The sequence below is a fragment of the Macaca nemestrina genome, chromosome 18, assembly GCF_043159975.1.
Source record: "Macaca nemestrina isolate mMacNem1 chromosome 18, mMacNem.hap1, whole genome shotgun sequence".
Lineage (NCBI taxonomy): Eukaryota > Metazoa > Chordata > Mammalia > Primates > Cercopithecidae > Macaca > Macaca nemestrina.
In genome coordinates, this window is record NC_092142.1 from 83,364,593 (window position 1) to 83,391,118 (window position 26,526).

General features: G+C 49.0%; 2 protein-coding genes across 9 annotated transcripts in view; one reads left to right on the top strand and one right to left on the bottom strand.

Annotated features, from left to right (window-relative positions):
• LOC105496774 (ATPase secretory pathway Ca2+ transporting 2) overlaps window positions 1–9,303 on the top strand; it is an 88,926-nt gene extending 79,623 nt beyond the window's left edge. Inside the window, exons 19-28 of one of the 2 annotated variants that reach the window (XM_011767371.2) lie at window positions 126–223; window positions 309–359; window positions 1,830–1,996; window positions 3,387–3,455; window positions 3,537–3,653; window positions 3,760–3,846; window positions 4,841–4,988; window positions 6,873–6,971; window positions 7,139–7,280; window positions 8,720–9,303. In XM_011767371.2, the coding sequence (XP_011765673.2) occupies window positions 126–223; window positions 309–359; window positions 1,830–1,996; window positions 3,387–3,455; window positions 3,537–3,653; window positions 3,760–3,846; window positions 4,841–4,988; window positions 6,873–6,971; window positions 7,139–7,280; window positions 8,720–8,838 (1,097 nt within the window). In that variant the 3' untranslated portion in view covers window positions 8,839–9,303. The remainder of the gene's footprint in view (window positions 1–125; window positions 224–308; window positions 360–1,829; window positions 1,997–3,386; window positions 3,456–3,536; window positions 3,654–3,759; window positions 3,847–4,840; window positions 4,989–6,872; window positions 6,972–7,138; window positions 7,281–8,719) is intronic. The other variant, XM_011767370.2, reaches the window with a different exon arrangement.
• The window catches only part of MEAK7 (MTOR associated protein, eak-7 homolog), a 43,833-nt gene continuing 26,132 nt past the window's right edge, over window positions 8,826–26,526 (bottom strand). For 3 of the 7 annotated variants that reach the window (XM_071085028.1, XM_071085030.1, XM_071085029.1), the window contains exons 7-8: window positions 24,949–25,128; window positions 21,935–24,442 (exon numbers count right to left, since the gene is read on the bottom strand). In XM_071085028.1, coding sequence (XP_070941129.1) covers window positions 24,329–24,442; window positions 24,949–25,128 — 294 coding nt within the window. In that variant the 3' untranslated portion in view covers window positions 21,935–24,328. Of the gene's footprint in view, window positions 9,064–12,220; window positions 12,516–21,931; window positions 24,443–24,948; window positions 25,385–26,526 lie in introns of those variants that run through there. The other 4 variants (XR_011616630.1, XR_011616629.1, XR_011616631.1 and 1 more) reach the window with 4 other exon arrangements.

Sequence of the window (26,526 nt, forward strand, 5' to 3'; positions counted from 1 at the left end):
GGTCCTCAGTAAAGGGTCTCCAGCATGGTTTTATTCTTGGTATTCCCCGTGGCCGAGGTACGGCTGGGAGTGAGGGGTGGGGACAGGGGCCTCGGAGCAGACCCTCACAACAGGTTCTCCTAAAGGAAGAAACATCGGTCTGTGCAACGGGAAGCTGAAAGCCATGTCTGGGGAGGAGGTGGACAGCATGGAGAAGGGCGAGCTGGCCGACCGCGTGGGGAAGGTGGGTCCCCGGAGGCAAGGCTGGCGGCGGGGCTGGGTCACAGCTCTGAAATCTGATTCTTCGCCTTCCCTGTCTCCATGTCCAGGTGTCCGTGTTCTTCAGGACCAGCCCAAAGCACAAGCTCAAAATCATCAAGGTTCGCTGGGTGAGGCGGGCACAGGCTGCGCTGCTGGGGCCGGGCCAGAGACACTGTGGCTCAGGGAGCTCATGCGTCTGTCGGGTGACAGTACAGGGCCTGGCTGTGGCTTCCTTCTCTAGGTCCGGGGCAGCTGCCCCCGGGGTTACCTTTTTATAGCCAGGGGGAGGGGAAGAGGATGAGCAGGGGCACGCGGGCAGCTCCCTTGGAGAGGACGAGGCTCTGAAGTTGCCAGCGTCACTTGCGCTCACAGCCCCTTGGCGAGAACGCAGTCATGGACCCAGGTTTAGCCGCAGGGGATGCTGGGAAGTGTCATTTCTAGCTGGGTGGACACGAGCCCCACTAAACCTGGGGATCCTTTTGAGGAGGAGGGGAGAACTGGGGGACCCTTGCCACATACACTGAAAACTGGGAACTGTAATTGGATAATGCAAAGGGGAAAACTACAACAGAAGCTGTCTTTTTCGTTTTTTTTTTTTTTCTTTGTGGGGGGTTGGGGTGGGGTGGGTTGGAGGTACGGAGTCTCGCTCTGTCACCTAGACTGGAGTGCAGTGGCACAATCTTGGCTTGCTTCAACCTCTGCCTCCCAGGGTCAAGCGATTCTCCTGTCTCAGCCTCCCGTGTAGCTGGGATTACGCCCTGCACCACCACACCCGGCTAATTTTTGTATTTTTACAAAAAGAGACAGGGTTTCGCCATGTTGGCCAGGCTGGTCTCAAACTCCTGACCTCAGGTGATCCACCTACTTTGGCCTCCCAAAGTGCTGGGTGCTTTTTGGCATTATTCCTGTCATTCAGCTCTGTGCCTCTGTTTCCTCATCTGTAAAATGGGGGAACTATTAATGCCGTCAGCTAATTCACAGGGTTGGCAGAGGATTAAACAAAGCCAGGCCCATGAAGCTCTTGGCACACAGCAGGTGCCCAATAAAGAGCTGATGTGATTTTTCTGACCCTGCATATGATAGAAAGGTAGAAAACGTGCTGAGTTTTCTCGCCTGTGCTCTGAAAGTTGGCCCTTGAGCTCTTTTAGTAGACGGGCTTTCTTTCATATCATTTTTAGCTCTACAGAGTAAATCCCTATGCGAGTTACTCCTCAAAGAAGGTAGTCATACTTACCAGGTACCTCATGGTTTCCAGAGCCACAATGTTGATTACTATTTATTACTGGGGATGGATCACCTTTATGAGCCTTTCCTGACCATGCTGGGCACCCTCACATCCGCCATCTCAGTTTGGGCCTCACTACAGACCTGGGAAGAAGGAACTGTTGCTTCCACTTTGCAGATGGGGAAACTGAGGTCAAGAGGGTCAAAGGCTCACCCAATTCCCAAGCTAATGTGGGTGAAGCTGGGATTCAAAGTCCACGTGCCCTCCAGACAGAGGTCTCTGTGGCTGGCCACAGGGTGTGTGTGACCGGGCATTTTGAGCTGGTCCTCGGGCTGCAGGCCTTCATTGCCTGCTCTTTCCAAAGGCTCTGCAGGAGTCAGGGGCAATCGTGGCCATGACTGGGGATGGGGTGAACGACGCGGTGGCCCTAAAGTCTGCAGACATCGGGATCGCCATGGGGCAGACAGGGACGGACGTCAGTAAAGAGGCCGCCAACATGATCCTGGTGGACGATGACTTCTCAGCCATCATGTAAGCTGCCCTTCTGGTAGTTTTTTAGTTGCAAAAATGCCTGGGGCCACCAGCTTCTCCCTGGGACCTGCTACTGTGGAGACAGAGGGGGTCTCGCAGAGTCCCCAGGGAGAGCTGAATCTCGGGGCTCCTCAGTGTGGCAGGTGCCCCGAACCCCAAACACCAAGAGCCTTTCATAGCAGGGTCATGGGGTCCACGGCCCCTGGGGCTAGTCGCATGCTGCACCCAGGGGAATGTCACGGACATGAAGCAGGGATGGGATTTGCTGCCTGTGGGTGCATTTCCTGTGTTCCTGGGAATGCCCGCCGGGCTCAGGCTGGTGGGCAGCAGCTGAATCTGTAGGGAAAACCTGTGGCCAAATACATGGTCGCAGTTGAGTGTCGGGTGAGAAAGGATTACAATGAGCATTTTCAGTGTGAGGCTCACGTGTCAATAGATACATCTCATGTATTGAAGAGAGACCTGGGTGCAAACACCCCCACTGCTCCCCACCGAGGTGCTCTTTAGGTTCTGGGTTTACACAAAACTCTTTGTTCCATTTCACTTTTCTGTATTTTTTTCTTAATACATTTACCTTCCCTCTGGATCTAATTTTAACTAGTTCTAAGACTGTCTTCATAAGCAAATCGTAGTAGTTGGGGGTGAGGGAAAACTTTTTTAAACCTGATATAAAAAAATCCAAATGAACAAATATTGAGGCCAGGTGTGATCGTGCACTTTACAAAGCTGTTGCCACAATTGATTGGCCATAGGAAGCCTTAACATGCTTAGTAAAAAAAAAAAAGAAAGAAAAAAAAGTCGTAATATCAGCTCTATAGTTCTTTTGCAAAATTTTTTAGTAAAATCTGGCGGGGCGGGGCGCGGTGCATAGATGATTTTTCTACATGCGTGACCCCAGGTCAAGGTTTAAAAGGGCTTCCGTGAAGAGCCTTCTAAAGACAGAAGTAGGCGATGTCCTTCAGCCTCCCCATCCCTCCCTCCTTACCGTCCCCCGGACCTCATTTTTAGGCCTAACTGGTTTTGCTGCATCTCTCTCTTCTCTTTGGTAAATCGCTGAGATGCACGGAGCACTTCGGGAGTCTGGGCAGGGATGGGATCCCTGGGCTCGGCAGAAGAGTAATTGATGGTCCAATTGGAGGTATCAAGTGTACCCTTGGCACAGAAGGGCGAACATGGCTTAAGGATCAGTTCCCAGTGACCAAGGGGCACCTGTTAGAACACTACCATCTCTTACAAATGTGTCCCCAAGAATGCCAGCAAAGGGAACCAGCAGAGGTCCAAGTACAGCGTCCATCTGAGCAAGTCCCCACTGCCCCTTGCAGCAACCAACGCACTGGCTGAGCCCTCCCGCAGGCCCTCTCTGTGAGTAAACGGCTCTCTTCCCTTGCAGGAATGCGGTGGAGGAAGGCAAGGGGATTTTTTACAACATCAAAAACTTTGTCCGATTCCAGCTGAGCACGTAAGTAGAGGCTGGCATTCCGAGTGTCATTAAGGGCCACGCCTGGCGGGCGGCCGCTGACTGGCTGCGTGTGGCCCGCAGGAGCATCTCCGCCCTCAGTCTCATCACTCTGTCCACCATGTTCAACCTGCCCAGCCCCCTCAACGCCATGCAGATCCTGTGGATCAACATCATCATGGATGGGCCGCCGGCGCAGAGGTAAGGCCAGGCCAGCTGGGAGCCCTGTGTCTCCTTACCCCGCTGCAGGGCTGCTGGCTGTGCCCTAAGACTATAGGGATGAACACACACTGCTGCTTTCCATCAGGAGTTCCCAGAAAACTGAAGTGTGTTGCACTGGGGTGAGACTGGGAGTAGAAGGCAGAGGAGAAAGTATCTGGGCCGGCAGGGCTGGGCGAGGATGGAATTTTCTGCTCCCTCTGCCTGGATGCTCTCCCTGGGCAACCTGCTTTGCTCGTTCTCATTCTTCATTCCAGTCACTGCCTTCAGGAAGTCTTCCCTGATTGCACTCCCACTCAATCCCCGCACCCTGCTGTATTTTTCCCTAGAGAGGAAGATACACACACGCTTTTCCTTATGGGTCTGATTGTGATCTGTCTCCCCTTTAGAACGTCAGCTTCGTGGAGGTGGAGTTTGTGTTTTATTCCTGCTGTCTAAAGCACCTTGCTACCCAGTAGGTGCTCAGGAGTCCACCCGCTCCTTAATATCCCCTTCCACAGGCCAGCCAAGTGGTGTGGGGGAAGGAATGTACTTTGGAGTCAGGGGACCCATGTGGCCATGCATGCGTAACTGTGTGAGCGCAGCGCCGACGTTGCTTCCGCTGGAGCTCAGTGTTGCTGTTATTACCAGTGACAGCTGCCAAGGGAAAGACAGTCCTCATTTGTGTCCCCAAAGCCAAGTGTGAGGGTTACCTCTCCTGCCAGCTCTCCCTGGGAGCACGAAGCTAGTCTGAGCTATGTCTGAGCTGCTCCCACTCTGCCACCCGCTGCTGGTCTAGCCTCAACCCTGCTGTGTGGAATTGGCTGGAGGCAGGTCTCAGCTGATGAGGGACCCTGCGGAGGGCGGAGCCTGGAGCCTGTTTCTCCAGGCTCAACGTGGGGGGTCGCCTCATGGTGATGGAGATCGCCTGGGTGTATGGAACTGTGTGTGGTTGGCCTCAGTGGGTGGTCTTCCTTCAGCCTGCGGAACAGATGGAGGGGCACAGCTGCCCGTGGACTCGGGCTCTGGGGCTTCTGGAAGGCATGAGGAGGGCAGGTGCGATGCCTGGGGGCATTCAGCAAATGCCTGGCCCTGCCCGCTGTGCCTGGGAGGCTTATGCATAGATGTCTCAAGGGTCCTGTATTTCATTCCTGGTTCATTTCAAAGCGTCTGTGTCTTGTTTGGAGCAGCTTGGGGGTAGAGCCCGTTGACAAAGACACCCTCAGGCAGCCACCACGGAGTGTGGGGGACACCATCCTCAGCAGAGCCCTCATCCTGAAGATCCTCATGTCCGCAGTTGTCATCATCAGCGGGACCCTCTTTATCTTCTGGAAGGAGGTGAGCGAGGGCCGCCCCCTCTTGTTCTGTAAGAGTTCTCCAAGTCTTGGGGCCGTACAGATGCTGGGGACTGCAGTCCTTGCCCTCCTGCCCCAGCTCTCATCTGGGAGAGGCAAACATGTACACACACAGGACAATGTGGTGCCATCAGAGGGACGGGGAGCATGAGGCAAAGGGACTGGGTGACCCCTGAAGGAAAGGAGGTCGCCAGGTGTGTGCCTGGGAACTGCAGAGGCTGGCAGGGTGGGGATGACTTTGCCAAGACGGTAGTTGAAATGTACTTGAGGCCCCGTGCATCAGGTTTCTTCCTATATGGGACAGGATGCCCCCTGTTCCCTTGTCACCGGCAAACAATTTGAAACCTGCTAAGGATCTTCCTGTGTTATGCTCTAGAGGTGACTGTTTGCTTCGCATCTGGGCCTGGGTCAACTTTTCAAGGCCTGCAGGTTCAGGGAGCTCTGGGCCAGGATGGGCAATGACCTAGGTGGGAAATGAGGCAGGTGACCCGTGTGACCACACTGCAGGTCGCACATGTGCGGGAAGGGGGAGGGACCCTAGCCAGGAACCCTGCATCCATGTTTCCTCCTGCTCTCCGTCTGCCCCAAGCAGAACAGCTCTGTTTCCCCTGCCTTCTTACTGGCCTGGGAAGGCCGTGAAGGCCCCTGCGCTTGTCCAGCTTGGGGTGAAAAAGATGGGCCAACCCGGTGGTTCTCCGAGTGGGGTCCCAGTAGTGGCGTCAGCACCCCTGCACCCCTAAGAATTGAGCTGCCAGGCCCTGCCTCTGTCTCCACTTTAACACACGTGCTCCAGAAGACTTAGCTGCACGCTCATGGCTTAGCCCTGTGGTGTGGCACCGAGTGCAGGAGGGTATCCATGGCCTGCTGCCCCGGCCAGGCAGAGGAGCGTCTCCTCAGGTGGTGGGAAGTTGAGGTGAGAACTGCTGGCTAAGCATGGTGGCTCACCCCTGTAATCCCAGCACTTTGGGAGGCTGAAGCAGGTGGATCACCTGAGGTCAGGAGTTCAAGACCAGCCTCACTAACGTAGCAAAACCCTGTCTCTACTGAAAACACAAACATTACCCAGGCATGGTAGCTCACACCGGTAATCCCAGTACTTTGGGTGGCCAAGGCGGGTGGATCACCTGACGTCAGGAGTTCAAGACCAGCCTGGCCAACATGGTGAAACTCCGTCACTACTAAAAATACCAAAATTAGCCAGGCATGGTTGGGTGCCTGTAGTCCCATCTACTCAGGAGGCTGAGGTGGGAGAATTACTTGAACCTGGGAGGCAGAAGGTTGCAGTGAGCTGAGATCACACCACTGCACTCCAGCCTGGGTGACAGAGTGAGATTCCGTCTCAAAAAAAAAAACTGCCCAGGAGCTTCTGACCGTGGGCTGGTCTCACCTCAGCTCTGGCCATACCCTGCAATGTCACCCACCCCTGAGACCCTGCAGGGCTCAGAGCTGGGCAGGACTCCAGGGTTTCTCTCAGAGCTGCACTCGGTCACCTCACAGGCTCTCGTCGCCTCGGGCATTAGCCATCCTTCAGCCTGCCTTGTAGGAAGTGACATTCACACTGTGGGTTTAACTGGAGGCATCACCTCCCTGGGAGACAGTTACTTCCTGGAGGAGGTGGTGGTTCTTCTGGCTGTGGGTGCCCCGCCCCCATCCTCGTGGTGGCAGCAAACTAGCATGTGCTGGGGAGACCCTGGTGTGGCACCCACTGACCTCACACCTGGAGGAAGCTGTGACCCATTCCTATTACTGAGCTTATAAGTGGCCCCCAGCCGTGCCCCAGGAGCCGTGAGGCAGGCCTGTGCCCTTTGGTTCAGGATGAATGATGTCTCGTCCCGCCTAACCTCTCGCCCGTGCGCTTGCCTTCCAGATGCCTGAAGACAGAGCGAGCACTCCCCGCACCACGACGATGACCTTCACTTGTTTTGTGTTTTTTGATCTCTTCAACGCCTTGACCTGCCGCTCTCAGGTGAGACCAGGGCTGACCCTCCTTGCTGCAGAGTGTTCTCAACAGCAATGCCCCAGCCCTGCCCACAGCATTGAGTGGCTGTGGCTCAGCGTGGGCAGCCAGAGCTCTCCTGCCTGCACCTGGGCTGTGGACAGCACACAATCCCCCATGTCACTTTCTCCCTACAGACCAAGCTGATATTTGAGATCGGCTTTCTCAGGAACCGCATGTTCCTCTACTCCATCCTCGGGTCCATCCTGGGGCAGCTGGCGGTCATTTACATCCCCCCGCTGCAGAGGGTCTTCCAGACGGAGAATCTGGGAGTGCTCGGTGAGTGGCGGGGACGGGAACGACAGGTGACCTCAGACCAGGGCCGTGGGGGGCGCGGTAGCTGCCGGGCGGGGAGCTGCAGCCCAGGAGAGGCGAGCGCGGGAAAGCGGAACTCACCAGGGGCCGGCTCTCTCTTCAGGGCCTTTCTGTCCTCACAGGAAGGGACTCTAATGTGGGTGATGTGAGGAGGCACAGAGGACACACAGAAACCTCCAGGAAGAGGCCCCTTGCTCAGGAATAGGGACTGGGGCATCGGCATCACAGGCGTCAGGCTAGAGGCTCAGAGCACATGGAGGGAGCTGTGCAAGGCCTGGACTCAGCCTGGGATTGGGGAGCCTGGACTTGACCCTGGGGCCAGTAGTGTGACTTAGCGATCTGGTCACCTGAAGACAGGGAGCTGGTCTGTCTTCTGGTTTTGGCTGGAAGGGACATGATTCAGTCACCATGGCTTTCCAAGGACACACACCGTGGTGTGGGGCCCAGGGAACTCCTCGACATCCTCAGCCAAGTGAACGTGTCACCCTTCTCTGAAGCTGCAGTGATGGCAGGTGTGGGGGCAGGGTTGGGAGGAAGAGGGAGCCAGGGGCAAATCATCGACCCCACCCTTCTCCCCACGGTACTGACAGTCACCCCCACCACGGAGTAGAGGACGAGGGAGGCTGGTGAGGCAGCCTTCATGGGCCCCCCCTCGCTGGCAGGGCTCAGAGTGGGTCGTGGCTCAGATCTGGAGGGGCATGGAATTATCCATCAGGCCTGAGGCTGCAGTGACAACGGTCCTATGAGTTCCAGGCAAGACTGGGATGGTCAATTCTGCCCTGTCCTCCAAAAAGCAGTGTGGGTCACCAGCAATGCCCTGCAGGAACAGACAACAGGAAGCCCCAAAACAATGTGCTCACTGGAGGTTTCTACCTGCTGGGAAGGCCGTCTTCCCACGGCTGAAGGGGTTGTGCTTGGCAGCCCGTATGTTGGCAGTCATGGCAGCAGGGAGCCAGGGATCATTCCTCACTACAGCATATGACGGGAGCAGAGGAAGATGCTGGGAATTCATCCCAGGGAATGTGTCAGGGTGCACTGGACAGGGAGCCCAGACTGGTCACTCAGGACATTTGCAAGCACCAGCGTGCTGGAACAGGTGCTGCCGGGAAAGGAAACCCATTCCCCTTCCAGCCCGAGTCCGTAACATGCCCCCAGCTGCCTGCCGGACCACCCTGTGCTCTGGAGCTGCCTGCAGCTTGCCTTGAAAGATGGGCAGGCCCTTCTGGAACTGTAGCATTTTGGATCCAGGGTTGGGAAGATCTCCCTGCCTTGGGGGTGAGGAAAAGGGCTGGTCCTCTGCACCTCTCACTTGATCAGGAGGACGTTCAGGGAAGGAGCTTCCTGCCGGGGCGCAGAGCTGTGTTGTGTGCTCTGTGACCCTTTTCTGTTTTCCCCTTTGGCAGATTTGCTGGTTTTAACTGGATTGGCCTCATCCGTCTTCATGTTGTCAGAGCTCCTCAAACTATACGAAAAACACTGTTGCGGCACCCAGAGAGTCCAGACGCACCACGAAGACGTGTAGTGGCCCTCACTCTGCGGCACCTTCCCTAATCATCTCCATCTAGATGTGCCTGTGGCCCCTGCGGTGTCTCCTCTTCAGGGGAGACTTTTAGGACGGACGCCGCAGCCTTCTGTCAGTGACTCAGTTTTTCCTCCTGGGAACGCTGCAGGCATCTCGTGGGCTCCGGGGACCCAGGTCCACATCCAGCCAGCACACCAACTGGCTCTGGGACAGACAGGGAGGGGCCTGTCCAGAAACATCACACTATTTATTAAATCACAATGATTTTTATTAACCACGTCTATATATGTATCTGTGCCACAGCTTGCAGTGACGCAGGCCACTCGTGCCAGATACATGGGGCTTCTTCGAGGTAGTGGGTAGGATGGTCACACTCCGCCCATTGTCTTCCTGGAGGCCCCACCTCCTCATCATAAAATGAGGGCTTTTTAAATAAAGTGCTATACCAGAGGCTATTATTCTTTTGATGTGTTTACCTACGGTTTTTCATACAAGGAGCCAGGTTGGAAACCCACAGCTGTGTGTTAATGGCCACGTGGGGTGAGCAGCAATCCATCATGAATGGCCTATGGGAAGGCTTTTGGAGATAAAGAGCAGGGCTGGGCACGGTGGCTCAACCTGTAATCCCAGCACTTTGCAAGGCCAAGGCAGGCGGATCACTTGAGGCCAGCCTGGCCAACACGGCAAAACCCTGTCTCTACTAAAAATTAAAAAAAAAAAAAAAAAAGCAGCCAGGCCTGATGATGCGCACCTGTTAATCCCAGCTACTCGGGAGGCTGAGGCACGAGCATGGCTCCAGTCCTAGAGGCAGAGATTGTACCACTGCACTGCAGCATGGGCAACAAAGCAAGATTCTCTCTCAAGAAGTGACCCTTCTCTCCGGAATCGGGAGCAGCAGTGTCTCCTGCTGCCTGCAGACGAGCTTGATTTCCTGCTGCCCCACAGACTTCCAAAAACGGATCTGCTCTTCCACGTGGCAGAGGAGAGGTCTCCATGCTGTTCTTCTGCCTGAAGCCACGCTAGAACCACTAATGAGAACCAGAAGGGGAACTCCGTCCCCATCTCTCAGGAAATGAGGCCAGAGCTAGAACCCCCCAGTTGCTAGTCAGGCCTCACTAGAGAAACAGAACCAACAGGATGGAGAGAGATGCAGAGATTTGTTTCAAGGAACTGGTTCATAGGATTTGTGGGGCTGGCAAATCTAACATCTTGAGGGCAGGCCCGCATCCTGGAGACCCAGGGAAGAGCTGGGGACGCAGGCTGGAGGCAGAATTTCCTCCTCCTCAAGGGAGTTCAGCCTTTTCCTCTTGTAGTCCTCAACTGATTGGATGAGGCCCACTCACATTACGAAGGATAATCTGTTTTACTTCAAGTCTGCGGACTTACATGTTAGTTACACAGTGCCATCTAGACCAGCGTTTGACAAAAATGAACTTGGCCTGGCCAAGTTGTCAGATAAAAGTAACCAACGTACCCAGCCACAGTAGCTATGAAAAGGGCTACCAGGGGTGGTAACAGCTGGGTCGGACCAAGATAAGGAACGTACGAGTGGACCCCTGCCTGGGTTCCAGGCAGAGTCCAAAGTCCTCCATGGTAGGATTCAAAGCCTGGGAAGAAGCCCTTCTCCGACCCAACCTGTGACACCAGGGCCACAGGAGGAGATGCAGAGACGGCCATTCCTAGTGAGACGCAGACATAGGGCTGGCTGGAGAAGAAACCTTTTGAGCAGTGGGGCTGTCTTTCCATAAGCTGCCAACCCATGGAACCACTAAGAGGTCAAGGCTGAATTGTGCCACTTCCACAGTCTGCTAAGGGGTGCTTCCCCCTGAGGCAGGGATACTTCCTGCTCTACTTTTCAGGATCCTTTGGCACGTTGCTGGCCCAAGAAACTTACTTCCCATTTAAAAGTAAGTGATCAAAAAACCAGGTTCGACTGATATTCGCAATAACAACAAAAATTACTCTTAACTCTTGCTTATACCATATAAAACTTTAGGGATAAAATTGTAATAAGACACAAAATGCTAACAATAAAATATAAATTAGACTACATTAAAACTAAGACCTTCTTTTCATTAAGGACACAGTAGACTTGAACACCACCATTAAGCAACTTAGCTTGATTTACATTTGTAGAACACCCATCCACGAGTAGCACAGAAACAGTCAGCAAAATAAAGAGCAGAAATCAAACGCAAAAGCAAAAATAGAGGAAAATCAATCAAAACCTAGTTCTTTGAAAAGATCAATAAAACTATCAGTCTTGCAAGAAGCTTATCAAAAAAAGGGAAGATAAATTACCAATGTCAGGAGTGAAAAAGTATATCACAAACCCTTCAAGATATTCCAACAATAATAAGAAATAATACTATGTATATCTTTATGTACCTAAATTCAACAAATTGGATGAAATAAACCAATTCCTTGAAAACCAAAAACTACTAAAACTCACTGAAGATTAAATAGACAAGCTGAAGTTGAAACGCTTCCAAAAAAGGCAGTTTCTGAAGCCAGACGATTTCACTGGTGAATTTTACTAAACTTGTAAAGAAATGTCAATTCTATACACTGTATTCCAAAACTAAAAGGGGACTGAGCACTTCTCATCTTATGAGGCCAACAATCACTCTGATACCAAAACTAGAGAAAAATGCTAGAGACTAACATCCCTTATGAATAGATGCACGAAAATCCTCAACAAAATATGAGTAAATCAGATCTAGCCAGGTACAAAGAATGTAAGACACCATGACAAGATGGGGTTAATTGAGGAATGGAATTCAAACATTCAAAAGTTCAACATTCAAAAACCAGTATAACTCACTACATTAATAGTCTGAAGAAGGAAAAACACATGGTTATATCAATTAATGCAGAAAAGGCATTTGATAAAATTCAATCTCCATTTGTAATAAAAACTCTCAAACTAGCAATTGAAGGAAACTTCTTCAACCTGATAAAGAACAGGTACAAAAAACCTATAGCTAACATCATACTTAATGATGAAAAACTCAATTCTTTCCCCACAGGATAAGGGTGACCAGCCTCACCACTCCTATTCAGCATAGTATTAGAAGTCCTAGCCAGTGTAATATGGCAAGAAAAGTTAAAAGGCATTAGAAAAGAGCCTGAAAAGGAGAAAATCACAGATAACATAATTGTCTACACAGAAAATTCCAACACATCTTTTTAAAAAAGAAAAACCCTCCTAGAATTAACGAGTTTAGTAAAGCCACAAGATACAAGGTTAACACACAAAAATGTATTTCTATACATTAGCAATGAACAATTGGAAACGGAAATTAAAAATTGAATACTGTTTGTCTCAAAAAAAAGTATCAATTCTCCCCAGATGGTTTTATTAGGTTTAACACAATTACTATTAAAATCCCAGGATTTTTTTTTTTTTTTTTTTAACACAGATAAACTTGTTCTAACAAGCTTGGTACAATATTGTTATCAGCAGACCTATTTGAATGTCACTGGTTCTTACATAGTACCTGATGTTAGGCAAACCTGAGTTTAAGGGCACAGTGCTCCAAATGGCTGGCCAAGTCTGCCCAGGTCTTCTGATACTGACTGCAGGTTCAGGAGTTTCCCACAACCATCTTCAGGTGGGATAATTCGTTGATGAGGCCCACAGAGCTCACTGACACCTGTCTTGCTCACAGCCATGTCTATTACCAGGAAAACATACAGATTAGAACAGCCCCAGGGCTGCAACTGCAGAGACTGGTCACCCTCTCCCTCTGAGCTCAACAGTTTCCGAGTCCTGTGAGGCTTTCTAGCAAATCACTGGGTCTGAGGGTGGTTTCCTGCCCCACCACAACACAAGTTCTATGCAACTGTATGACACATCAATTCATGTAACCACTGCTACAATGAGAAGGCAAAACTGTTCCATCGCCCCTGAAAAACTCCCTCTTACGTTTTTATAGTAACACCCTCCTAATCCCAGCAACCTCTAATCCCTTCTTCATCACTATAATGTTGTTCCTTCAATAATGTTACATAAATGGAATCATGGTATAGAACCTTTTAAGACTGGCTTTTGTCACTAAGCATAATACCTGTAGGTCTCTTCAAGTTGTTCTGTGTGTTTTTACATGGCTGACTAGTATTCCACTGCCTGGAAGTACCACAGTTTATTTATCCACTCACTCATGGAGTGACAGAAACTCCTGTACAATTTTTGCAAGTTCTATACGAATCTAAAATTATTTCAAAATAAAGTGTATAAGAAGATAAGACATACAAACACAGAGCAAAAATACACTAGGTAAAGGCAAACAACACACACGACAGAAGCGACACAGTCTAATCAGACAAGATTAAAAGAAAGGCCAAAAGCATTAAGGGAGACCAAGAAGGAAATTTAACAAGATATAATCACCACTGAAAAATCCATAGGCCAGAGTATACCAACACAACATTCAAAGTTAAAGAGGAAACAGTATGGGAAATTCAGGAAAATGATACAGAAAATTCATTAGGAGATTAACTTACCACATGAAAGGACACGAAACCTCAGAGTGATTCCAAAGAGTAAATCTAATATAGATGACTTCTTGGCTGGGCACGGTGGCTCAGACCTGTAATCCCAGAACTTTGGGAGGCCAAGGCGGTTGGATCGCTTGAGGTAAGGAGTTTGAGACCAGCCTGGGCAACATAGCGAAACCCCATCTCTACTAAAAATACAAACATTAGCTGGGCATGGTGGTGGGCACCTGTAATCCCAGATACTTAGGAGGCTGAGGCAGGAGAATCTCTTGAACCTGGGAGGGCAGAGGTAGTAGTGAGCTGAGATCGCACCACTGCATTCCAGCCTGGGCAACAAAGCGAGGCTCTGTCTCAAAAAAATAACGCAGAGGCATCTCTGATCTCTACGCTGTGTAATTAAAGACAAGTCATAGGACTACGGGAAATTCCCTGGCATACCAAAATTTTAAAACTCTTGGGTACAAGAGGAAATCAAAATGAAGGCCACAGAAAATCTAGAAGCTTACGATCAACACACACCTATCAGTATCTATACAATACTGCAAAATAACTCAGGGCCCAAGAAAAAAGTAATAGCTTTATGTATTCCTTTACTTCCATCCTTTTTCATTTAGTAAACTCAAAAAACTGAAAAAAATATATACAGAAGAAAAGCAGGAAGAAATAATATAAAAGCAAAATTAGTAACTGAATCTAGGAGAATGAAAACACAAGAAAAGGAAAAAAAACAGATAACTACAAAAGAGTTTCAATACTTTGGGACCAATATTACATAACGTAATTTGAAGACTTCCAGCAGAGATTTAAAACAATCCAATGGTAGAAGAAATGAATAAGGTTGTCAAGAGTTAATCCCATCCTCACCTACATCATCAGAAACAGGAATGCAGACCTGCAATTTGCATTTTAAGAAGCTCTCTAGGCAAATCGGATACACGCTCAAGGGGGAGAACTACTGGATAAAGGAGGTCAGTAAGAGGCTGGGCTTGGTGGCTCATGCCTGGAATCCCAGCACTTTGGGAGGCCGAGGTGGGTGGATTGTTTGAGCTCAGAAGTTTGAGACCAACCTGGGCAACATGGTGAAACCATCTCTAAAAAAACACAAAATTTAGCTGGGAGTGGTGGTGCACATCTGTAGTCCCAGCAATGCAGGAGGTGGGAGGATCGCTTCACTCTGGAGGCGTGAGCTGAGGTCATGTCACGGCATTCCAGCCTGGGTAATAGAGCAAGACCCTGTCTCAAAAAAAACAAAGGCGGGGGGGTGCACAGTGGCTCACATCTGTAATCCTGGCACTTTGGGAGGTCGAGGCGGGCAGATCACAAGGTCAGGAGATTGAGACCATCCTGGCCAACATGGTGAAACCTCATCTCTACTAAAATACAAAAAATCAGCCAGGCATGGTGGTGCGTGTCTGTAGTCCCAGCCACTCGGGAGGCTGAGGCAGGAGAACTGCTTGAACCCAGGAAGTGGAGATTGCAGTGAGCCGAGATCGCGCCACTACACTCCAGCCTGGCTACAGAGCAAGATTCCATCTCAAAAAAAATCAGTAAGATAACTGGGAATAAAAACTACAAAAATCAAGAGCTTCCTATGTTAAAATAGCCATCACTTAGGAAGAAATGTCCACTGACAGGCCCAGAAATGACAATAAAAATTTACCTAAGAAGCTTGATGATCCTCTTCTTGGATAGAAGAATCAACATTAGCCAAATGTCAGCATTAAATACACATTAACATAGGTGGAACCATTTTGAAAGTACTATCCCATTTTTTAGAAGCGGTCACGGTGCAATCAAAGGTCAGAGAAAATAAGCAGCCAAGCATTTGCAGAAAAATTCCAAAAAACAGTAGTAATAGAAAAACAGTTCTTAAATATTTTTTATCATAAAACTCCAGCAATTAAAACATGAGAAAGAGACCTAAATTCATACAGAAATTCAGTTGATGAGAAAGGATCATTATAAGCCAATGGGGAAAAGATAAACCACTTAATATAAAAGGTAATGGGACTTTATTTTGAGCTAAGATAGGGGTATATGTTTAAATGCCTTTTGAAGCTTGAGTACGGTGGCTCATGCCTGTAATCCCAGCACTTTGGGAGGCCAGGGCAGTTGGATCACCTGAGGTAAGGAGTTTGAGACCAGCCTGGCCAACATGGTGAAACCCCACCTCTACTAAAAATACAAAAATTAGCCAGGTGTGGTGGCACACACCTGTAATCCCAGCTACTCGGGAGGCTGAGGCAGGAGAATCGCTTGAATCCGGGAGGCAGAGGTTGCAGTGAGCTGAGATTGTGCCACTACACTCCAGCCTGGGTGACAGAGTAAGACTCCATCTCAAAAAACAAATTATATATATATATATATATATATATATATATATACACACACACACACACGTATATACACACCAAAAAATATATATACACCTATATATACATATATGCCTTTTGAATAGATAAAAGATTTAAGAGGTAAAAACAGAAACCACAATAGAAGAAAATGATGTTTTTAATACTCAGAGATGGACTGCCTAAACAAACTGCAAATCCAAAGAACCTTAAGTAGAAATGCTGGCAAATATGACAGAAACTGTAAAATTTATGGGCAGAAAAATGCCACAAACGAAGTCAAATAAACTGTAAAAAACTGACCATATATGGGAAATGTTGCTTTGTTCACAAAAAGCACTGTTGGCCGGGTGTGGTGGCTTGCGCCTGTAATCCCAGCACTTTCAGAGGCTGAGGCAGGAGGATCACTTGAGTCCGGGGATTCAAGACCAGCCTGGGCAACATATTGAGATCTCATTTCTATTTTACTTTTTAAAAGCACTGTTACAAATCAACAAGAAAAAGACCCACACCCTAGAAAACCAAGAAAAAGATATGATACTGAAAGCTTTTGGAAAATGAGGCTGTTCACCGTCACTTGTAAGAAAAATGTAAACAGTACAGTTTCGAGCAAGGCACCAAATGGGAGCCCAGCCCACGAGAGACTGCACGCCAGCCTGGGGTTCAGCAGCACGAGGGCAGAGGCACAGCAAAGTGCGGGCTGCCACCACCAAGGTGCAAGCGGAGTACGTGTTCCCCACTCGCGGGCGTGGGCTGCTGCCACTGAAACTAGCCTCACCCTCCCCAATGGCAAGGTCACAGCACAACCACTGTTACCTCCCACCCAAGCATTCCACCGGAGGCCTGAGGACTGCATCCTCCCCACCTACTACAGGAAATGCCTGCGTATGCCATCGAGGGACCTCGGAACAAGCCTGCCCAGCCTGGCTTTGCCACACATGCTGATATGGCTTGGCTGTGACCCCACCCAAATCTCATCTTGTACTTCCTATCATCTCCACATGTCATGGGAGGGACCCGGTCGGGGGAGGTAATTGAATCATGGGGGAGGTTACCTCCATGCTGTTTTCATGAGAGTGAGTTCTCACAAGATCTGATGGTTTTATAAGGGGCTGTTCTCCTGCTTTGCTCTGCCCTTCTCCTTCCTGCCATCATGTGAAGAAGGACAAGTTTGCTTCCCCTTCTGCCATGATTGTAAGTTTCCTGAGGCCTCCCCAGCCATGCTGAACTGTAGGCCAATTAAACTTCTTTCCTTTATAAATTATCCAGGCTCAGGTATGTCTTTATTAGCAGCATATGAGAATGGACTAATACACACACCCTATGCCGGAACACACAGTCTAGACAACTGGGGATGGCCCAGCCAAGGCCACCACTGTTGGTACCTGAGCACTCCTCCCAGGCTGCTGAGGTTGGGTTCACCCACCCTGCCACTACCTGCACTAGTTGGCATCTACCTGCACATGCCACCTGTGGGTCTGGAGACTGGCCCACACAGCTCATCACAGCCACCACCACTACCAGCATACACTACTGGGGACCCAGAGGGTCATGCTGCCATTGCCACTGCCACTGCCATCTCCCATGCCACATTGGCTGCCCAGGGGCCCAAGAGCCCACCCACCCGGCCCACTGCTGCCATTTAGCATCCAAGCAAGCCATCCTCAACAAAACACTAGCAAACTGAATCCAACAGCGCATTAAAAAAAAAAAAAAAAAAAAAAAAAAAAAAAAAAAAAAAAGGCTGGGTGTGGTGGCTCATGCCTGCAATCCCAGCATTTTAGGAGGCCGAGACAGGTGGATCACTTCAAGCCTGGAGTTCAAGACCAGCCTGGCCAACATGGTGAAACCCTGTCTCTACTAAAAATACAAAAATTAGCCAGATGTGGTGGTGGGTGCCTGTAATCCCCACTAGTTGGGAGGCTGAGGCCTGAGAATCGCTTGAACATAGCGGGCAGAGGTTGCAGTAAGCCAAGATCGTGCCACTGCACTCCAGTCTGAGCAACAGAGCAATATTCCATCTCAAAAAGCAAAACAAAACAAAAATAATACACCATAATAAAGTGAGATTTATCCCAGTTATGCAAGGATGGTTCAATATACAGAAATCAATAAATGTGACACATCACATTAATAGAATGAAGGACAAAAACCATATGATCAGATATAATCAATCAGTAAATTGATGCAGAAAAAGCATTTGATAAAATATGACATTCCTTCCTGAAAAAAACTGTCAACAAAGTAGACAGAAGGGACATACCTCAACATAATCAAGACCATATATGACAAACCCACAGCGAACATCATCCTGAATGGGGAAAAGCTGAAAGTCTTTCCTCTAAGAACTGCAACAAACAATGATGCCCACTTTTACCAATCCTATTCAACATAATGTTGGAAGTCCTGGCCAGAGCAATCGGGCAAGACAAAGAAATAAAAAGCACCCCAACTGGCAAAGAGGAACTCAAATCACCCCTTTTTGCTGATGATATGATCCTATATCTAGAAAGACTCTATCAAAAAACTATTAGATCTCATACATTCAGTAAAGTCACAGGATACAAAATCAACATACAAAACTCAGTAGTGTTTCTACATACCAATAATGGAATATCTGAGAAAGAATTCAAGACAACCACCCCATTGACAGTTACTATTAAAAAAACAAACAAACAAACAAAAAACCTCAGAATAAATTTAACCAAGAGGTAAAAGATCTATACAAGGAAAACTACAAAGCACTAATGAAAGACACTGAAGAAGACACAAACAAATGGAAAGCATCCCATGCTTGTGCATCAGAACTACTATCATTAAAATGACCATACTGCCCAAAGCCATCTACAGATGCAATGCCATCCCTATCAAAATATGTCATTTTTCACAAAATTAAAAACAAATCCTAAAGGTCATATGGAACCAAAAGAGAGCCTGAGTAGCCTAAGCAATCCTGAGCAAAAAGAACAAGGTTGCAGGCATCACACCACCTCACTTCAAAATCTATTACAAGGCTATAGTAACCAAAACAGCATGGTATTGGCAAAAAAAAAAAAAAAGACACATGGACCAATGGAACAGAATAGAGAAACCAGAAATAAGTCTACATATCTACAGTCAATTTATGTTCAGCAAAGTTGCCAAAAACATACACTGGGGTAAGGACAGTCTCTTCAATAAATGGTGCTGGGAAAATTGGAGATCCATACACAGAAGAATGAAATTGGATGCCTACTTCTCACCATCTACGAAAACCAGCTGAAGATGGATTAAAGATTTAAATGTAAGACCCAAAACTATGAAACTACTAGAAAAAAAAGACAGGGAAAACACTTCAGGAACCCAACAATTTAAAAATAAGTAATCCCATTAAAAAGTAGACAAAGGACATGAATAGACATTTCTCAAAAGAAGACATGCAATGGCCAACAGCTATATTAAAAAAAAAAAAAAAAAAGAGCTCAACACCACTAAGTATCATCCAATCCAGCAATCCCGCTACTGACTATTTACTCAAAGAAAAAGAAGTCAGTGTGTCAAAGGGATACCTGCATGCCCACATTTGCTGCAGCACTATTCTCAACAGCAAAGATGTAGACACAACCTAAATGTCCACCAATGGATGAACAGATAAAGAAACTATGGTATATACCATCTCTTGCCAGTCAGCATGGCAATTATTAAAATGTCAAGAAACAACAGATGGTCATGAGGTTGTAGAAAAACAGGAACGCCTTTCCACTGTTGATGGGAATGTAAATTAGTTCAACCATTGTGGAAGACAGTGTGGCGATTCCTCAAAGATCTAGAATCAGAAATACCACTTGACCCAGCAATCCCATTACTAGGTACATACCCAAAGGAATATAAATCATTCTGTTACAAAGATACATGCACGCATATGTTCACTGCAGCACTATTCACAATAGCAAAGACATGGTATCAACCCAAATGCCCATCAATGATAGACTGGATAAAAAAAATGTGGTACATATATACCATGGAATACTATGTAGCCATCAAAAAGAATGAGATCATGTCCTTTGCAGGAACATGGATGGAGCTGGGAGCCATTATCCTCAACAAACTGGCACAGGAACAGAAAACCAAACACTGCATGTTCTCACTTATAAGTGGGAGCTGAATAATGAGAACACATGGACACAGGGAGGGGGAAAACATAGACTGGGGCCTGTTGGTGGCACGGTGGGGGGAGGGAGAGCATTAGGAAAAATAGCGAATGCATACTGGGCTTAATACCTAGGTGATGTGTTGACAGGCTCAGCAAACCACCATGGCACACGTTTACCTCTGCAACACACCTGCACATCCTGCACATGCACCCCGGAATGTAAAACACTTTAAAAAGAAAGAAAATGCGGTGTAAGTATACACAAGGGAATACTATTTGGCCATGAAGAGTGAACTCATGTCATTTGCAGCAACATGGATGGAACTGGAGGTCATTATGTTCAGTGAAAAAGCCAGACACAAAGACAAATTCTGCATGTTCTCACTGATGTGTCAGCTAAAAAAAAAAAAGAGAAGAAAGAAAAAAAAAGGTGGCTCTCATGGAGGTAGAGAAAAGAATGATAGATACTAGAGGATGGGAAGGATGTATGGGTGGGAGGGAGCAAGAGATGTTGGCTAGTGGGTGCAGGGAGCCGAAGGCCCATGGGACGTAACCAACTCAGCATTCCACCGGAGGCTACATGATCAAACAGCAAACTGTTTATCATGAACGCAGGATGTGAGCAAACTCACCACTGCTCCTGCCGACACAAGGTTTGCTGGAGGCCGTCACCCCCTGGCACTGAGGTTATCTACTGCGACATCTAGAGCCTGTTGTTCAAGGAATGCAGTCTTGCAAGCCTACTCCAGACTGAGCAGCTGACCCCTTCCTTCCACCCTCCTTCTATCTCTTTTGCCTAATAAATATGGAGGGCTGTGCAAAGCTCAGGGCCCTTGTCCACTAGAGGCAAGGTGCTCCCTGACCCCTTCTTCCAAATATACTCTTTTGTCTCGTCTTTTATTCCCGTGTTTGCCCCCTTTGTTCAGTTCCCCTAGGTGCATGAGGGTTACTTAGTTGCACCCCAAACAGCAACAGAATCGGGTGCCCCACAAGTGGGTACAAACATACAGTTAGAAGAGTTAAGTTCTCACATTCCATAGTAGCACTGGGTGACCGTAGTCAGCAACAATGCACTGTGTATTTCACAGTAGATACAAGGGAAGACTTGAAATGCTTGCAATGTGGAAAGGATACTCAAGATGATGGACACCCCCAAATACCCTCACTTGATCATTACACAGTCTATGCATGTAACGAATACATGTACCCCATAAATATGTAAATATTATGTATCAACAAAATATAGTTTTCGTCTATCAGGTTTAAAAAAACATATTTTAATATAGTGTTGCTGAAAACATGGCAAACAGGCACTCCGGCATATTAAGAGTATAAATTGAGCTCAAGAGGTTTAATTCATCCATATCTAAATAAAAGGCATATACCTCTCAATCCAACAATTCCAATTCTAAGAGTTTATCCCACAGACACGATCACACCAAGGCACACATAAACGACATTCATGACAATGATTAGCTGCAAACAAAACGTTCCCCAGCTGGGGACGGTGGAATGCTAGGCCCAAGAGCATCCATACGGTAGGACATCATGCTGTGCATAAAGACAAGAGGGAGGCAGGTGGGTGGATACGGACCTCCCTTTAAAAAAGAAAGCAAAGGATGCATCAGCGTGTAAAACACGGTGATGCTCAGGTGTGCACCAAGTCACAGGGAGGAGACCTGAGTGATTTTTGCATCAGCGCCTTTGCCTGTCAGGAGGGAAAATAGCTGGACAAGAGGCAGGAAGATGACTGACTTTAAGTTGTATCCTTTTTTTTCTAAACCAGGTACACAATTTTTTTTAAGATAGGGTCTTGCTGTGTTGCCCAGGCTGGAGTACAGTGGCACAATCACAGCTCATAGCAGCCTCAACCTCCCAGGCTTAAATGATCCTCACACCTCAGCCTCCCAAGTAGCTGGGATCACAGGCATGTGTCACCACGCCTACTTAATTTTTGTATTTTTTTGTAGAGACAGGTTTTTGCCATGTTGCCCAGGCTGGTCTTGAACTCCTGGGCTCAAGTTATCTGCCTGCTTCAGCCTCCCAAAGTGCTGGGATTACAGGCGTGAGCCACCATACCCAGCTTTTTTTTTTTTTTTAAACGGAGTTTCACTCTTGTTGCCCAGGCTAGAGTGCAATGGCACGATCTCGACTCACCACAGCCTCCGCCTCCCTGGTTCAAACAATTCTACTGCCTCAGCCTCCTGAGTAGCTGAGATTACAGGCATGCACCACCATGCCCAGTTAATTTTGTATTTTTAGTAGAGATGGGGTTTCTCCATGTTGGTCAGGCTGGTGTCGAACTTCTGACCTCAGGTGATCCACCTGCCTCAGCCTCCCAAAGTGCTGGGATTACAGGCGTGAGCCACCATGACCAGCCCCAGCCTTTTTAATTAAAAAATATGGTGGGGAAAAAATAATAGCTTACAAATGTGGCAATCATTTATAGTAGTTTGCAATGTGGACATTTTTTTTTTTTTTAACCTCTTCCTTCTAGCACTTTCTAGGGCCCTGATAAGTCATTTGTAGGGAGACTTCTAGTCCTTAGAACCTGAATTCTCATTCTGGTTTCACAAAAGAACAAACTATTCATTTGTACAAACTAGGATTAAAAGTTTCTCAGAGCCAGGTAAGGCATTGTCAGGTCCACTGGCCCCAGCCCTGCACATACCCTAAAAAGGTTGAGTGCCCAGAGGCAGAACCATGCACCAAGAGAAGCCCATGGAGAGAGCTGCATCCCCCGGCTCCCAAGCCCGGGCCAGTGCCCTTTCTCTAAGTGCACCACCTAGAGGCAGGTCCACTTGTGATCTGCACTCTCCTTAGAACAAGCTCAGGGTAGAAAGCATGTGAGTGGACTAAGTCCTAACCTTTGCGGCAGCCTAGGCAGAAGCAGCAATGAAGGATCATCAAGGCACAGACACTGACGGACCTTTATTTTATTTTTTTTTTAACTGAGGCATCATGGCAGTTTAATAGTGAGGTATTTAGTTGCATTTTTATAAAAAACATTCCAAAACAAAGTGATAACAGGGAGCTAAATTCCTTGGACTCATGGTAGAGATGTTTGAGCATCCTAATATTCTATATCTGCCAACATGTCAGTTCGGAAGATTACAATGTTCCCCACAAGCCATTAAAAAGTGGCCAAAGAAAATCAGTCATGACTAAGTCCTTGTCTGCATCACGATCCTGCTCCTCGACACACTGTCTGAGCGTGCACTTTTCTTTTGAAGGCTAATTTACAAGGCATTCTGCCTGAGTCGGGGTATTGCTAAGTGGAAGGTTCGATGAACCTCCTAGTAGAAAATGCAGGGCCTGCAAAATGCAAACAGTTTGATTTACTATGGCTTATAATCAAGGCAAACTGTATAATAAGAGGTTGTATTTTCATCAGATCTGCAACAGGTCAAAGCTTACAGCAAAAGACAAAAGGCAGAGGTATGTATCTTAGAGACAAGCTCACAGTGCCTTTAAAGTGGAGAATTCTTGTAGCCAACTGGTGACTCACCGTGTGTTGTTATCCAGACGTGGGCAGATGGCAGCTCTGCTGACCCAACAACCCAGCTACATGATATTCAGCATTTCGGGATCCACGGACCTTGTTTAAAGCGAGTTTACACTGCTGAATTTTCCATCATCCCCCTCACGAGCAGCCCTGGGCAAATGGCTGTACCAACAACTGTGACTCAGGCGCCAGTCCCCGGAGGTCTAGAACCCAGGCCAGCACCGAGGCCTAGACAGCTGGGACTCAGGCGCCGGTCCCCGGAGGTCTAGAACCCAGGCCAGCACCGAGGCCTAGACAGCTGGGACTCAGGCACCGGTCCCCAGAGGTCTAGAACCCAGGCCAGCACCGAGGCCTAGACAGCTGGGACTCAGGCGCCGATCCCCGGAGGTCTAGAACCCAGGCCAGCACCAAGGCCTAGACAGCTGGGACTCAGGCGCCGGTCCCCGGAGAGCTAGAACCCAGGCCAGCACCAAGGCTGTTCCCAGAAAGCGTTGAGATTTTCATCCAGATGCCTCTGTCCCTTACCCATGAGAACAGACCATCAGGTCCCACCTTCTAACAGGATGGCCTGAGTGAGGCCATGTGAACCTCAGCGGGAGGAAGCCCCTCCTCAATAGAGAAGTTGCACCCCCAACAAACACTAATGCCAGCGGAATTCCCTAATGCCAGCCGGGGTCTGAAAGGTCTCAGCTGCTTAGGATTTCATTGGTAAAAAAGAACAAAGTATAAGATTGAGTTACTAATTTGACACTTAAGATTTCTCGGAGAGATCCTGAGAGTGACCCTGTAGGGCAAAAAATAAAATTTAAAAAAACATCTATTTCTGGGAGATCCACCCATCAGTCAGGACATGGCTTCAGAGGGCGTCTTGTTGGCACATCTGGGACTACCTGGCTGTGACCCGTGTGGCACTCTATTACAGTTAAACCATGGGGGAGGGAAGAGGGGCTGCAGGCGGTGCCCTCTCTACCCAGAGGAATCCAGGAAGGCTCAGGCGGCTCCTCATTCATCGTCTGGGATTTCCCGGAGCCCTTCGCTGTGGCGCGACCGCCCACTGATCTCCAGCAGGGCCTGGGCTTCAGGGTCCGCGTCCAGGATGCTCTTGTTGCTCTTGGCCTTGAGAAGAGAAGAGAAGAAAGGGTGGGTGTGTTCCATGATGGCCCAACAACAGGCAGCGGCTTCCTGCTAGTTTTCCAGCCTTCTCGGGTGGAATCGGCTCTGGTTCCCCCTAAGGCCCCTCCCACTCTGGGATTCAATGGCTGGGTGGGTAGGAGGTATTACAGGAGGTTCAGAGGCCAATAGCAAATCAGGTGCAGAACCAGGGAAGGAGAAGGAACCCCAGACCTTCCTCTCGCAGGTGGGCAGAGAGAATGAGGGGCCACGACCCCCCTCCCCACCACCCCGCCCGCTTCCCAGGGCTGCTCTACTAAACCGCCCACAAATCCCAGACAAGACTTCCAGCCATGCATCTCCTGGCATCCAAGCCAGCATCAGCTGCCAGGATCAAATTTGCGATAAACTATCTGCAGACAGAAGAGTAAAGGGGGTAATGGTAAGAAAATGGAGAAAGGCCCCCAAGGCTCAAGAGGCCATCCTGGGAGGCAGAGGATGGCTCCACTCACCAACTGCTCCTCTGAAGGGTCTCCAACCGCCCACACCTCCATCTTATCAAACTGGAAGTTCTCCTGGGCTGACAGCTGCGGGCTGTTGTACGTGGTGCACGTGGGCTTAGCTCTGCTGTGTCCTTTCCCAAAATCAACATCCACCCAAAGCCCAAAGTAATTGTGCTGCCCTCCCATCCCCTGCAAAGGAAGCCAGGACAGAGAACAGCATCAGCAACTCCTCAGGACCTGCGGACATCAAATACCACGAGCCAGCCTCTCACCTTAAGTACCAGCCTGAGACAGGGCGGGTGAGTGTGAATGCCATCATCTATGTTTTCCTTAACTGCGAAATATATCAATTGCTGCCGTTTAAGCATCCCATGCCAAGTGACTAGAACAGTCATCTATGTCTCCAGACACCCACCCACGGCTCTTTCTCAGGAGGATTTGCTTGCTGAAAGCACAAGTGACGTCAGAGAATTAAAAATGTTAAATATATAGAAAGAGAGCTCCAGGGCCCAGGGTCCCACCCAGTTAAGATAAGGGGAGAAGGGAACACAGAAGCTGATACTGCAAACCCCCCCATGTTGGGGCACCAGTGCCCCCGCTTCCGGGCAGCGATCCTCACCCTAAGACAGACTGGGAAACTCAGCTCCGAGTGTGTGGCTAACACGATGCAGAGGCAGACCCAGAGGCAGAGGCGGACACGAACCCCTGTGCCTTCCACCCCTAGTCACATGGCTGGGCTCTGAGCTGTTCAACCTCGCCCTGCCGAGAACCTCCTCTGGTCCCTGGTAGGCCTGGAACACCTGGCACGCCCTAGTTCTGACCTTGGGCAACAAGAGACCCGATCACACTGTCCAGAGTTGACACTCGGAGCCGCTCTGTCCCTCAGGGCCAATGACGAGCGATGACCGGGGCCTGCCAGGTGCTCCCTGTGAGGCTGGCACCCTCTCTCCTGCCGCCACCAGATCGCCCTTTCCAGGAGATGCCAGGTGTTCTAGGTGGCCCAGCCACGCCCCTCCCTCTCTCTAGGGCATCAGTGTGGTAAGCCTGGGAAGGACACTGGCCCCTCTAGCGGACCAGCCTTCTCTGCCCTCAGCTCTGCAGACACAGGACTGGGTTGTCCCAGTAAGAGCTTTCTGCCAAGTAGCAGAGGAAAGAAATCGGCAGGGGAGCTGGCAGGAGTAAGCTGGGCTTTGGCGTAGATGCTGCCCCAGCTCCTGCCCTCGGGACCCATGCCCACCTGCTCCCTGTACCTGGCCTAGGCCTCCCCTACTTCCCTGTGCTTCCTGTGCCACGTCACCAAGCTGAAGCGAGGGCTGGACAGGAGTCATGGTCACCCCAACTGGGGCCCCACATGCTGTCTCATGAGCTGCCGGCCGTCCATTCCCCTCAGTCCAGCACTCCCAGGTATGAGGCAGGCCAGTGACGTGCAGGGACGGGTCTGGCGCTAACACTACCCCTAGCCTCAAAGGCCACAAACCAATCATCTGAGGGCCAGAAAAAGGGGCCAAGTGCGCCATCTGCACACAAACCACGGAGAAGCCCCAGCAGAGGCCACATCCTTCTCTAAGGGAAATCCTGGCCCAGCTG